Source organism: Garra rufa, chromosome 18 (genome assembly GCF_049309525.1).
Source record: "Garra rufa chromosome 18, GarRuf1.0, whole genome shotgun sequence".
Lineage (NCBI taxonomy): Eukaryota > Metazoa > Chordata > Actinopteri > Cypriniformes > Cyprinidae > Garra > Garra rufa.
This window is the reverse complement of record NC_133378.1, coordinates 39,433,375-39,447,861: the sequence shown is the minus strand read 5'-3', so window position 1 is coordinate 39,447,861 and position 14,487 is coordinate 39,433,375. Positions and strand designations below refer to the sequence as shown.

The window sequence follows — 14,487 nt, the reverse complement described above, 5'->3', positions numbered from 1 at the left end:
ATATATTGTATTGTTTTTTGTTTTTTTTATAATATATATTTGACTAAAAAAAAATTTAAATCAAGTGTGTCCAAATTTTTGACTGGTAGTGTAGTTGTGTAAATCACATTTTGCCATCCTAATGTGGCAAATTTGAGCACTTAAAGCAATACCACCAGCTGCACAACATTGTGATTATATTTAAAAAATTATATTATATTATAAATCATTAATATTACTTACACTGACGCTCAAAAGTTTGAGATCAGTAAGATTTTTTTTTATTTTTTTTTTTTTATTCTTATATGCTCATCAAGGCTGCATTTACATGATCAAAAATACAGAAAAAAAATTATATTGTGAAATATTATTATAGTTTAAAATAACAGTGTTCTATATTAATATATTTTAATATAGAATGTATTCCTGTAATGCAAAGCTGAATCATTGATCAGCCATTACTTCAGTTTTCAATGTCACATGATTCTTTTCTAACAGTAAGTCTTTGCAATCACTTTTTATCAATTTAACACATCCTTGGTAAATAAAAGCATTAATTTCTTTCAAAAAAAGAAAGAATAAACATTTACTGACCCCAAACCTTTAGATGGTAGTTTGTATTGTTACAAAAGATTTCATTTTAAATAAACGCTGTTCTTTTTAACTTTTTATTTAAGGAATCTTGGAGGACAAAATCACAGGTCTCAACAAAATATTAAGCAGCACAACTGTTTTCAACATTGATAATAAATCAGTATATTAAATGATTTCTGGGGGATCATGTGACACTGAAAACTGGAGTAATGATGCTGAAAATACAGCTTTGTATCACAGGAATAAATTACATATTCAATATAATATCACACAATTAAATAATATTTTACAATATTACAGTTTCTTCTGTATTTTTGATCAAATAAATGCAGCCTTGATGACCATAAGAAACATCTTTAAAAAACATTAAAAATCTTACTGATCTCCAACTTGTGAGCAGCTGTGTAAATTGTATTATAAATAATGTTCATAGCATTAAAGTAAATAATACAGGTCTATTTTATTATATTATAATTTGTATTAATATATTACATACAGTTCCACATAAAAAAATAACGAAGTATTAGATATTAAACAAAATGTAATTATTCACTATTATCTGTGGTAGTCAGCACAAAATTCCTTATTGTATATTTGTACACTTTATATTTATTAATTATAATATAAATCATTACATAAATATTAATAATTTTCATAGCAATAAAGTAAATCTTATAGGCCTGTTTTTTATTTGAATTTTTTATTTTTTTTGTTATTTATATTATACGTGACTCAAAGTTAAAAAAAAATCAGACATACGTCAATGCTTTCATAAAATGCACCATTTGACGTCAAAATTCAAAATGGCTGATGTGGAAAAAATTGGGTTTGATTCAACTTAACATGCTGCAGTGAATCTAAAGAGACAAGTTTAGTGATTTTTGCCCAAACCATTCAGAAGTTATAAGCAAAAATAGCAATTTTTCATATCTCCTGACCAATAGGTGGCACTGCACCAAAACTGTGCAGGTAGCCTCAGATCATGGCTGTTAAAACACAAACCAAGTTTGGTCTCAATTTGTTGAAGCATTGCGGACATAGAGCCTCACATTTTTCCCGTCATCTCCGTCAAATTTGCTTTTTTTGAGAGTGATTTGACTAATCGACTAGAATTCTGTATCTTTTTGCCAGCATGGTCTGAAGATGATCTGAGACAATTTTGGTGAAAATCAGACGATTTTTTTTTTTTAGTTTTTAATAGTAATTTTTAATAGCTATTTTTTTTTTTTTTTTGTCAATTTTAAAAGTTATTTCAAAAGTACCATGTAGTTTTCCATCTTTACTAGTGCACATTTAAATATTTCGGTGATTTTTTTTTTTTTTTTCCCCCCAGTATCTCAGATTGAAATCCTAAACCTCTTAAAAGTGTTTCTTGTGATTTGGCACCTTTTTTGGTGTCCCTCAGACGTGTGGTCAAAGATTGTCCGGTCCTGCGGCGTGTGGAGGACATGTGACGGGTCTAATGTGAGCCGAGGGTCGGGATCGCTCTCAGCTGCTGGTGGAGTGTGAAAGCATCTCCCAGCAGCTGGTGTGGGCCGGATCCGTGCCCCTGCCGGGCCGCTGCGACCGGGTGAGAAATTGAAATTTTCACCTGGCCTCTATAGCAGCTGTGGCCGTGTCAGACGGGCGATCGTGTGCCAGGATAGTCTGCCCACGGCTCTCACGCTCCTGCAAATGTGCTTATGCGGTATTATACTCAATCACAGGAAAAATGAAAACAAATGTTTCAGGAGGAATTAGACGGGTTGCGTTTGCTCTGTGGTTTAACTGTCACTGGGGTTTGTTTACTGGTTTGGCAGTGTTTCAGGGCACCGCAGGAAAACACTGCAAATTGTTTTGAATAGTTCCCTAAAATGTTGGTCAGACTCTGAAAAAGTGTACATTAAACTCTGTCTGGTCATTCTGTCTATCTACAGTTCTGTCTGTTTGTCATTCTGTCTCTCTGTTGTTTTGTCTACCTGCCTGATGTTGTATCTGTCTGTCATTCTGTCTTCTTGTTGTCTTTGTCAGTCATTCTGCTCTGTTCTCTTTCATTCTGTCTGTCCTTTTTTGTCATTCTTTGTCAGTCTTTCTGTCTGTCATTCTATCTCTGTCAGTCATTCTCTTCTATTCTGTCTATCTGTTATTCTATCTGTCTGCAGGTCTGTCTGTCGTTCAGTTCAGTTCAGTTCAAGTAGCTTTATTGGCGTGACATTTGTTACAGTATTGCCAAAGCATTTTATGTACAGAATATAATAACATCAAGGTAATAAAAAAGACAATAAGTCAGAGAAAATATAATAAATTCTGTCTCTGTCATTCTGTCTGTCCTTCTTTGTCAGTCATTCTGTCTCTGTTTTGTCTGTCATTCTATCTCTGTCAGTCACTCTGTTCTATCATTCTGTCTGTCTGTTATTCTATCTGTCTGCTCATCTGTCTGTCATTTTGTTCTCTCAGTCATTCTGTGTCTCTGCCATTCTATCTGTCCTTTTTTGTCATTCTTTGTCAGTCATTCTGTCTCTCTTCAGTCTGTCATTCTATCTCTGTCAGTCATTCTGTTCTATTATTCTGTCTGTCTGTTATTCTATCTGTCTGCTGGTCTGTCTGTCATTTTGTTCTCTGTCAGTCATTCTGTCTCTGCCATTCTATCTGTCCTTTTTTGTCATTCTTTGTCAGTCATTCTGTCTCTCTTCAGTCTGTCATTCTATCTCTGTCAGTCATTCTGTTCTATAATTCTGTCTGTCTGTTATTCTATCTGTCTTCTGGTCTGTCTGTCATTTTGTTCTCTCAGTCATTCTGTGTCTCTGCCATTCTATCTGTCCTTTTTTGTCATTCTTTGTCAGTCGTTCTGTCTCTGTTCTGTCTGTCATTCTATCTTTCTGTCAGTCATTATGTCTGTCATTCTATCTCTGTCAATCATTCTGTTCTATTATTCTGTCTGTCTGTTGTTCTGCCATTCTCTCTCTGTCAGTCATTCTGTCTTTATCTTTCTGTTGTTTTATATCTCTTTTATTCTGTCTGTCAGTCGTTCTGTCATTCTAACTGTATTTTTCTGCCTGTCTGTAATTTTCTCTCTCATTCCATCTGTCTATCTGTTTTTCTGTCTGTCTGTCAGTCATTCTGTCTCTGTTGTTCTGTCATTCTATATATGTCTGTTGTTTTGGCCGTCGTTTTGTTTCTGTCAGTCGTCCTGTCTCTGTCATCCATTCTGTCTATCTGTCTGTCATTCCATCTGTCTTTCATTCTGTCTCTCTATCTATTGTTCTGTCTGTCATTCTATCCTGTCAGTCGTTCTGTCTTTCAGTCCTTCTGTCTCTGTATATCATTCTATCAATCAGTCTGTCATTCTATCTTTGTCTGTTCTCTCATTCTGTCCATCTGTCAGTTGTTCTGTCTCTATTTGTCATTCTATCTCTCTGCCTGTCATTATGTCTCTATTTGTCTGTCATTCTCTGTCTGTTGTTCTGTCAGTCATTTTGTCTGTCTGTCATTCTGTCTCTCTGTCTCTGTCATTGGTTCTGTTTGTCTGTCATTTTGTCTCTCTGTAATGTCTGTCTGTCATTTTGTCTCTCTGTAATGTCTGTCTGTTGTTCTGTCTCTGTCTGTCATTGGTTCTGTCTGTCTGTCTGTCATTCTGTCTTTTATCTGTTGTTCTGTCCGTCATTCTATCTCTGTCTGTTCTTTCATTCTGTTTCTGTCTGTCAGTTGTTCTGTCTGTCTGCCATTGTCTCTATCTGTTGTCCTGTCTGTAATTCTATCTATCTGTCTGTCATTTCGTCTCTGTCATACTTTGTTTCATCTGTCATTCTTTTTGTTGTTTTATCTGTTTGTCTGTCATTATTTCTCTCTACCTGTGTCTTTCTGTCTCTCTATTTGTCTTTCATTCTATCTGTAGTTAATATCTGTTTTCTGTCAGTATATTTATTCATTGTTCTGTCTGCTTTTCAATTTATTCTCTGTCACTCATATTATTTGTTTGTATATATCATTATATTGTTTCATCTACAGTACCTCATTCACTTGATCTATCTTTTGTTCTTTCTACATTATCCTTCAACTGTTTTATCTTTCTGTCTGTCTGGTATATGTCTGTTAAATAAGATTGACCTATAGAAGGCTATAATTTCTCAGTGGAGAAAATAATTGGAATTTGTGCTTACAAAAACCAACTGTTGTGCATTTTGTGTTTTTCATTAAATTACCAAATCATCTCATTAGTAAAAGTTTTGTTGCATGCACATTAGCTGAAATAATTTTTTTTGCATTATTTTTTTAAAACCCCTTTTGGTGTAAGATTTGAGCCAGAGAAGCAACATTTCTGCTGTCAGGGTTTATTGGTAATTTGCTGTAGTTTAACCTAATGTCCGTTACCTAGATAGAAAATAGCTGCTAAGCAAGAAATCACTGGTGAAAACAGGTTTCATTTGCCGTGTTGGGCAGCGACTGTGTTGTACTGCAGAAATTCGGAAATGAAAACGCCTACAGAAGCCTCGATGCGCTCCAAGGCCACATTTGAGTCATACGGAGTGTATCATTCTCTTACATGCGTGACCTTGAGCTGTGTGTACTGGTGTCAGTGGGAAGCGCCTCTGCAGTGGGCTGAAGTTTCCAGCATCTCGGAGCTCATAATGGATAATCCCCCTCAAATCATCCAGCATGCAGACTCCCCCAATCCTCCCTCTGTGTTATTTCAGCCACTTTCTCCAGCCTTCGGGCTTGTGTTTCAATGTGCCACTTTGCTTTTTTTCCTTCTTAAAAAACCCATCTTATTGATTTATTTATTTATTTTTCATTGGGTTTGATCCTCTGTCCCAGGGCTTGAGCAGGGCTTAGAAACTAATCCGAGAGCATGTCTACCTTTACACGCTTGCCGCTTGCTGTGTACACTTCCAAAAAACACTGTTAAAGTCAGCATGAAATCAAAATGGACCCTATTTACTTTTTTTTTTTTTTACTTTTTTTTTTTATATGCACATTCCTGGTCTTTTTGTGAATGGTCGCTAAGACGAGCTTTCCTGTAGTTCAAATTGTAGAGTATGCCACCAGGAACACCAAGGCCATAGGTTTAGATCCTAGGGAATGCAGGAATTTGCAACATATGTGACCCTGGACCACAAAACCAGTCATAAGGGTCAATTTTATGAAATTGAGATTTATACATAATTTGAACTTTGAATATGTTTGAATATGTTAGGATAGAACAAGATTTGGCCGAGATGCAACCATTTGAATATCTGGTAACTGAGGGGGCAAAAAAAACTAAATATTGAAAAAATCGCCTGTAAAGTTGTCCAAATAAAGTTCTTAGGCATGCATATTACTTATCAAATTAAGTTTTGATATATTTACAGTAGGAAATTTATAAAATATCTTCATGGAACATATTTACTTAATATCCCAATGAGTTTTGGCATAAAAGAAAAATCTGTTTTGACCCATACAACGTATTGTTGGCTTTTGCTACAAATATACTCGTGCTACTTAAGACTGGTTTTGTGGTCCATGGTCACATATATAATGTAACAACAAATATACCTTCAATGCAACGATTTTATCGCTTTTGATAATATTTTGTGAAAATAAATGTAAAAGTACCATAATATTTAAAGGAACTGTTCACCAATAATTGATAATTCACTTTTTTTGCTCATTTATTAGCAAACCAGTGTTATTTCAGTATTATTTATTTATTTATTTCAATATTAAATACAATTTTAAATATTGTTTTATTTTTTCAAAATTATCTTTACTGTATTACATTTGCTTTTATTTTGCAATTTCAGTTTTAAATTAGTTTAATTTTTAGTAATGTTCTGTGCTTTTGTAATTTTTATTAGTTTTTTTTTTATATTAAATATTACTATTTGGGTAAAATTTTATTTCAATTTTAGTTTTTATGTGTTTCCAGTAAGTATCCATAGTTGCCAATGCAACATTTCCAATTTTTAAGTTTTTTTTTTTTTGTCTAACATTTTTATTTCAGCTTTATTTCAGTTAACATTGTTTTTAAGAGTTTTTATAGTTTTTTCACAGATAATGTACTCACCTAGCCTAGAATCTAGACGCGCCCTAGCGGCAGCAAATTACATTTGCTTCCAAGGGCAGTCTAGTTACTCTCAGGTCACTTGAGATTTCGAAAAATCCAAGATGGACCGGGCCAATCACGAGTCGGTGGGCGGGTTTAACATGATGACGACTGACCGGCGACCATAACTTCCGTCAGACATTCTCTGGTTCCGTGAATTACTCATGAGAGATAGAGCGATGGCTGCTGCTAGTGAACAACTTTCTTTCGAATTGGATTGGGCCGCCACTCTGAAAGACTTGAAGTAAAGCTTTTCTCTGAGAAAAGAACAAGAAACTGCACTGAGGTCGATCTTACAAAAGAAGGATGTATTTGGAGTTTTGCCAACCGGATACGGCAAAAGTTTGATCTACCAGCTAGCTCCGCTGGTGGGAAAACGCATGGGACTCTGACTACGTCACCTTCCACGTTGCTCTGATTGGTTGTAGCGCTATCCTATTGCGTGGAGAGGGAGTTTGAAAGACAACGGTTTATCCCACCCCTCCGGTTGAGCCCTGTCTATGGAGAGTGCCCAGACCCTACATTTATGTGGGTCTGGCTTGTCAGGCTAGTACTCACCCCCTTGAGTTTTTCGACATCCCCTAACTGCATTGACCAGGATTCTACTGACTACACATTCACTGCGCAGAGACGTGACAAGACGAGCATTTGAGGTTAAAAAGTATAGAAATTGTCAGTTTGTTTTTCGAAAATAACCAATCGTTTCGCTAGATAAGACCCTTCCTCCTCGGCTGGGATCGTTTAGAGCCTTTTGAAACTGCATTTAAACTGCATTTTGGAAGTTCAAACTTCGGGGCGCCATCAATATCCATTATAAAGAGAGAAATCCTGAAATGTTTTCCTCAAAAAACAATTTCTTTACGACTGAGGAAAGAAAGACATGAAAATCTTGGATGACAAGGGGGTGAGTACATTATCTGTACATTTTTGTTATGAAAGTGAACTAATCCTTTAACAATACTGTATATTGCTTTTTTTTTTTTTTTTGCATTGCATTGAACCAACAAGGATTTTTCAAGTTTCTTTATACAGCTCTTTTCTTTTTTGTGCGAGAAGCTGAAATTAGATCTTGGATGATCTTGTTCTCCACTGCAGCGCTCAAATCTAATTCTCCATTCACCATATTCAAACTGTCACAACACATGCCGAGAACCAATGTTGTATGCCGTCAATGACGTCAAACCTGGCTCGACGTGTCCACATGCTTTCCCTTACTCGTAATGCAGATGCTAATGCCATTTCAGAGCTTTAGGGGAAGAGAAGATTTCCAGTTAAATCAATAAGATCTCAAGCTCATTTTATGCAAAGCCAAGGAGTGTGTAGTCAAGGACTGCAGTCCGAACACATTGGTCCAGAGCGGTCATAAGAGTCTCATTCGAAGCATATGTTGCCTTTATCGTAGCGTCTGTAGCCCTTTGAGTTCTCGGGCACCGTTCCAGCTCGCTGCGGGTTACGAGAAACTGGAGTGTCCCGAAATAGCCAGACCTCAATCAAACCAGCAGATTTGATCTGACTGAGGGACACGCTCTCAAAGGCACACATCAAACGGCCACGGATCTTAAAGCTATTTGCCCGTTTAAGGACGGTACTTAAATCGAACCCCGAACTCTAGACTTGGCTTTTTCTAAAGCCTAGGTTTTTTCCTTTTCTTCTATAGCTCATATATGAAGAAGGAGGAGGTCTGAAAATAAACTCTGGTGGGCAGTCAAGGGATGTGTGACAAATTTTTTTTAAATACTTTCAGGGATACAAATTCTCCCTTTGATTTTTTTCGGATTAAAGTATGCTGCCTCTCCTTTGAGACAGCATTAGGAAGAGTTTCTTGGCAGGGCTCGGTGGCGTACACGAAATTCATCCAAATGACTAAACATCCCGTTTCTTTTTCCCTCTCGTTTTTCAGAATACGCTGAAAATATTGGTGACGGCAAGAGCGAGGAGTTTAAGGAAAGTGAGCAGAAGAGGATTATGGAACTGCTTGAGAACTTCTAAAAATCCAGTTGGAGCTTGCGTGGGGTTTCCGCAGCGTTACGGTGATGCTGACCAATCCTCATCTTGTCCTGACTGGACTGAAAAAATCTGATGTTTAAACCTCCGATTGGATCTGGAGATCGTTTTTTTCTTCATGTTTATAGTTGTTATTGTTTTTAGGCCAGATATTTTGTCAAAACACCTTGTAATTAAAGTTTGTGCTTTTCTTTACTTCATGCCGTTTCCTTTATTAGATTTCGCAGATCACCTTCCAAAAGACTTAATGTCTTGTTAGACCAATTTACGCAGGGAACAACTCCTGTGCTGAAGCATAATTTAGCAAAATGCTGCGTTTATGTCTCTCTTCTCTCCTCCAGCGTTCCTGCAGATGGCTGATTAAGTGAAGACTTTACTATCTTTTCAGCCTTTGTTTGTCATCTCATCATTCAGGTCTCTTTATATGGATCCAGGGTCCAAAATTAACTTTCTAAACCTGCTAATGGCTGGTGGATTTTACTGTATGTTGTGTTTTTGTCATATTTTTTGGTCTAGCTGCTTCTCCCTGGAATAGGTGTCAAACATTGGACGCCATTGTGTCACTAGCAGTGTTATAAGTTAGCTGTTCTCATAGTGAAACGGCGAACTCTAATTTTGTTTCTCTTATTTTAGTTTCAGTGGGAAATGTCAACACATGGAGTTTTGGAGTTCTGACAGCAAAATATATGGCTTCTTAATAAGCCAAGCCAAAGTTTTGAAGGTAAAGTTAAAGCCAAAAGTTATTTTTCTAATATAAAAGGGATCTATACAAAATCCATGTTATTTTTTTATTTAGTACTGACCTGAATAAGATAATTCACATAAAAGATGTTTACATATAGTCCACAAGAAAAAATAATGGTTGAATTTATAAAAATGACCCTGTTCAAAAGTTTACTTGCACTTGATTCTGTTGTTACTTGAATGATCCACAGCAGTTTTTTTTCTTTAGTTTTTTTCTTGAGTCCCTTGTTTGTCCTGTCCAGACAGTTTTTTTTAGCTTTTTTTTTTTGTATTTGAACTCTTTCCAACAATCTTTTCACACAACTAAGGGACTCGTATGCAACTATTACAGAAGGTTCAAGTAAGAGCCGGGGAGGTTGAAAACTTTTGGAATTTGAAGATCGTGGTAAATTTAACTTATTTTGTCTTCTGGGAAACAATCTTCTGCAGCTTCTCAAGGGCAGTACTACATGGACAAAATATGATACAAAGGCAAACTATAGAAAATGCACTGTTCTGTTCAAAAGTTTGCACTCCTGGCTCTTAATGCATTGTTTTTTTCTTCTGGAGCATCAGTTAGTGTTTGTAATGGTTGTGTATGAGTCCCTCAGTGTGAAAAGATGGATCTCAAAATCATACAGTCATTGTTGGAAAGGGTGCAAATACACAAAAATGCTGAAAAACCAAAAAATTTGAGACCTGAAGGATTTTTCTGACTAACCGGGACAAACAAGGGACTCATGAACAACTATAACCAAACAAAAAATACAACTACACAGTATTAAGAATCAAGTGCAAGTAAACTTTTAAATGGGGTCATTTTTAGAAATACAACTATTATTTTACTATATGTAAACATATTTTATGTAAAATACCTTATTCAGGTTTGCAGATTCTGCAAGGTGTATGTAACCTTTCGATTTCAAGTGTATATACACAGATTTAGTTTGTTATTAAGTGTTAATTCCATAGTCTAGTTTTGATCTTTCTCTTTCTTTTAGAGGATGTGGCTGCTGTGATTCTAATGGCCATTAATTAGATGTTTGTCCATTGGCGATGAGCCAGAGAATCACAATCCCCTGCTAATAGCAGGCCTGCTGAGCTAGCGCGAAAATGCTACAGCTCTCTCTCGTTCTCTAACCTCTCTTACATCCCCTTGTTAATTTACAATCCCTGCTTCTCCTTTTCCCCGCGGGCTTAGCGTATGTATCGCCGCGGCCAGGGAACGTTCTGCCATATATAGAGACAGTTTGCTTACTAAGCTCTCCTTTGGTACGGACAGAGTCTTTAGCTGAAGGTTGAGAATAATTGTTAAAGCTCTAGAGCCAAATTGAATCAATCCAGCGGAGTTCTTCGGCAGGCCGAACGGGGGGCCATTACGCTGGATTTATACTCACTGGAGGCCCAGCGCTTTAAAACAGACATTATGTAGGGAAATTATTATTGTAGTAACAAAAACATCTCCGTGTGGCTCCGGGCCTTGATGAATCGTCTTCGTTTGGCGAGTGGAGAAAGGCGGCGCCGCGTTTCCCCAGCTAATTAAGTGCCGCAGTCTCATTACGGCTTGCACTTTATCAGGCATCGACAGCTCCAGGCCCCCGTGGTCATCGTCCGCCGTAGCCCGGCTCCGAAACGCTGGTGCGCACCTCGAGAGGCCTCGTTTCCCGCCCCGTTGTCGAAGAGCGATAACTTCCTGTCCTTTAGCCTCGGGACAAGTGCACAAGAGTCATTATCTCGCCGACTCTTTCTCCGCACGTTCTCTTTTGTTTATCCATCGGCCTTGTCCTCGGAGGAGCTCCACTTTCCCGCTCCCGGCTGATGCTCCTGGCATATTAAATATTCTCTGGCTGTCCTTTCCGTGCTTCTGTTGGCGTAGCACGGCTTTATTTGCGAGATCTCTGTATTTCCCTGCGTCTCTGGAGGTCAGTGATTGCTGCTAGTTCTCGTCGTTACCAGGGAGATGGTTTGCAGAGAGGGGGAGGCGTAAATACTGTAGAGGAATGCCGACAATTGGAGGAGGTGATGTGCGACAGTTACCCATCTGTTGAATTGTACATTATGATGCATTGCGTGCGCATAGAACATTATTGATGCCCCTCTGCCAACGCGTCAAACTTGAAATGCAAATGAGCGGTAACTACAGAACGGGGCGAGCGCCTGGCGCGCTTCAAGGACACGCTCATTACCGTAGCGATGCTTGTCGCTTGCGAATGCCAATCACTCTCGTCTCCGCTTTGCCGTGGCGGGGCGGAGGCCGCGCCGGCTCACGCAGAGCAACATCTGCTTGCACCCTCCCTCCGAAATCACCCGTATAAAACTCTGGATCGTTATTTGCATTTTGAATTGACGGGAAGGGCAGGTATCCCAGCACGCATCTCTTATCAGTGATTATGACACCGGCGCGCTAACGGTGATTCAACAGCAATTTCACAGCCCAGAGAGCTCGGAATAATTGTCTTTTTCCGAGTGATTGAGTTGAGCTCTGCGAGCGCTGATTTCCACCGCCTCGCATCGGCTAAGTTGATACGAACCTGTGGCGGGAACATTCTTTTATACCCACTTTATAATGCCTGTATTGTGCAGGCTACAGGGAAAGGTTGAACCAGGGTTGTTCATTCTGTAGGTCCCACAAAACTCATTTTAATTCTTACAAAAAACTCTGGAGGTATCAGTGTGCTTTAATTATAATTTTATAATATGTATACAACTGGTTTTAGGCACTTCAAAGAGTGCAGTAGTTTTATTTTTTTATATTACCATCATATCCAGGGTATATTTTTAAGATAATGTCATGCATTGCAAAAGGCATGAAAACCAGTGCCCTTTTTAGTCACATTCTCCTGTCAAACTACTCTGGGTTTAAATGTCATGCGTGCATTTTGTTTTTTCCTCACAATCCTTAAAAAGAAAAGGAAAAAATCATTATTATTGGGCCTTTTTACTTTGGTAAAAGTGTTTTAGCTTCAACTAAATATTCTGTAAGTATTGGGGTTATTGTTCAGAATAGCATACTTTCATTAATACTACTAGTACTTTTTCTCTACTATGTAGCATGCATAATGTGTATGTTATGCTTTTAGCTTGGTATACACCCAAAATACTCTGCTGAATAAGATATCCCATAATGCAGTGTGGTTCACTTTCCATTCCCAATGCGAAGGGCCTTGAGGTGTTTTTTTTTTCATTATTCAATTACTAATTTAATCAATGTGATAATTTGACTTGTTAAATTTCATGTGCATAACAATGTCATGATTATAAAATGTAGATTGCAGAATGAAACTTTGAATGGCATTTAAAAGCATAGTTCAAACTACAATAATTTACTCATCCTTATGCCATTTCAAATCGGTATGTATTTTTTTTTCTCTGCAAAAAAAAAACATCTAGACATTTTTCAAAATATCTTTTGTTTTTAATAGAGGTGAGTAAATTACAAAAAATAATTTGTTAGTTAAATTCTTAATTTAAAGTCTTTTTTTTTTTCAATCAGTCTTAAGTAGCAAGGATATATTTGTAGCAATAGCCAAAAATACATTGAAAAGGTCAAAATAATCAATTTTCTTTTAAGTATTCATGTTCCATGAAATTTGGTATTTGATATTGATATTTCGTAAATATATACCGTAAATATGTCAAAACTTAATTTTCGATTAGTAATATGCATTGCTAAGAACTTCATTTGGACAACTTTAAAGGCCATTTTCTCAATATTTAGATTTTTTTTTTTTTTTACACCCTCAGATTGCAGATTTTCAAATTGTTGTATCTTGGCCAAATACTATTCTAACTTACAAAACCATACATAAATGGAAAGCTTATTTATTCAATTTAAAAAACTGACCCTTATGACTGGTTTTGTGGTCCAGGATCACATTTATATTAATCGGTCAATTAGGCACAGATTTTGTCCCAATATTTACAGATAAATCAGCCTGTATATCAGCCTACCCCTAAACATAACGAGTTAACGTGAAAACACGTAAACTAATGTATAAGACATCATCATTACATGTTGGATATTGTGTCACACAATATGTGGCCCTGGACCACATAACCAGTCATAAGGGTCAATTTTTTTAAACTGAGGTTTATACATCATCTGAAAGCTGAGTAAAAATCCTTTCCATTGATGTATGGTTTGTTATGATAGAAAAATCTTTGACAATATCCGGAATCTGAGGATGCAAAAAAATCTAAATATTGAGAAAATTGCATTTAAAGTTCTACAAAATAAGTTCTTAGCAATGCATAATACTAATCAAATATTAAGTATATATATGTACGGTATGATATTTACAAAAAGTACCTTCATAGAACATGATCTTTACTAGTTAATATCCTAATGATTTTTGGCGTAAAAGAAAAATAAATGATTTTGACTCATACCATGTATTTTTGGCTATTGCTACAAATATACCCCAGCGACTTAAGACTGGTTTTGTGGTCCAGCCTCACATTTTTCTTTTATGCCAAAAATTATTAGGATGTTAAGTAAAGATTAGGTTTTTTTAAGGTATTTTGTACATTTACCACTGTAAATATATAAATATATCAAAACTTAATTTCTGAGTAGTAATATGCATTGCTAAGAACTTAAGTAGAACGACTTTAAAAGCGATTTTCTCAATATTTAGATTTTTTTTGCACCCTCGGATGCTTAGATATCAAAATAGTTGTATCTTGGCCAAATATTGTCATATTCTAACAAACCAAACCATTCCACCAATGGAAAGTTTATTTATTCAGCTTTCAGATGATTTATAAATCTCAAATGACCCTTATTACTGGTTTTGTAGTCCAGGGTCACATATGTTTATAAAAAAAAAAAGGCAGTATAGTATGCAATAAAAAAACACATAAAACCGGATTTATTAATCTTATTCTGTTATCAACAATATCGTACTTGTTGATTTCTTAAATATAACCGTCTGTATTCAAAGTCATAAGTTAAATTTACCTCAGCCCACGACGACAGTTGAGCTTTGACCGAAGGTTCGCTGTAAACGAATATTATTCCGCCTAATTGAAATTCCCAAATGACAACCGCCGCGCTTCCTCCTCGCACTGCATCCCTCCGCCGCATCGGTTAGATCCGGGGAGTTTCTCTTCGCGGAGACTCA

The 14,487-nt window shown here is 36.7% G+C and overlaps 1 protein-coding gene across 1 annotated transcript in view; it reads left to right on the top strand.

Moving 5' to 3' along the window:
- The window catches only part of ctnnbl1 (catenin, beta like 1), a 58,131-nt gene extending 49,290 nt beyond the window's left edge, over window positions 1-8,841 (top strand). The window contains exon 12 of the mRNA XM_073823645.1: window positions 8,538-8,841. Coding sequence (XP_073679746.1) covers window positions 8,538-8,626 — 89 coding nt within the window. The 3' untranslated portion in view covers window positions 8,627-8,841. The remainder of the gene's footprint in view (window positions 1-8,537) is intronic.
- Window positions 8,842-14,487: the final 5,646 nt, after the last annotated feature.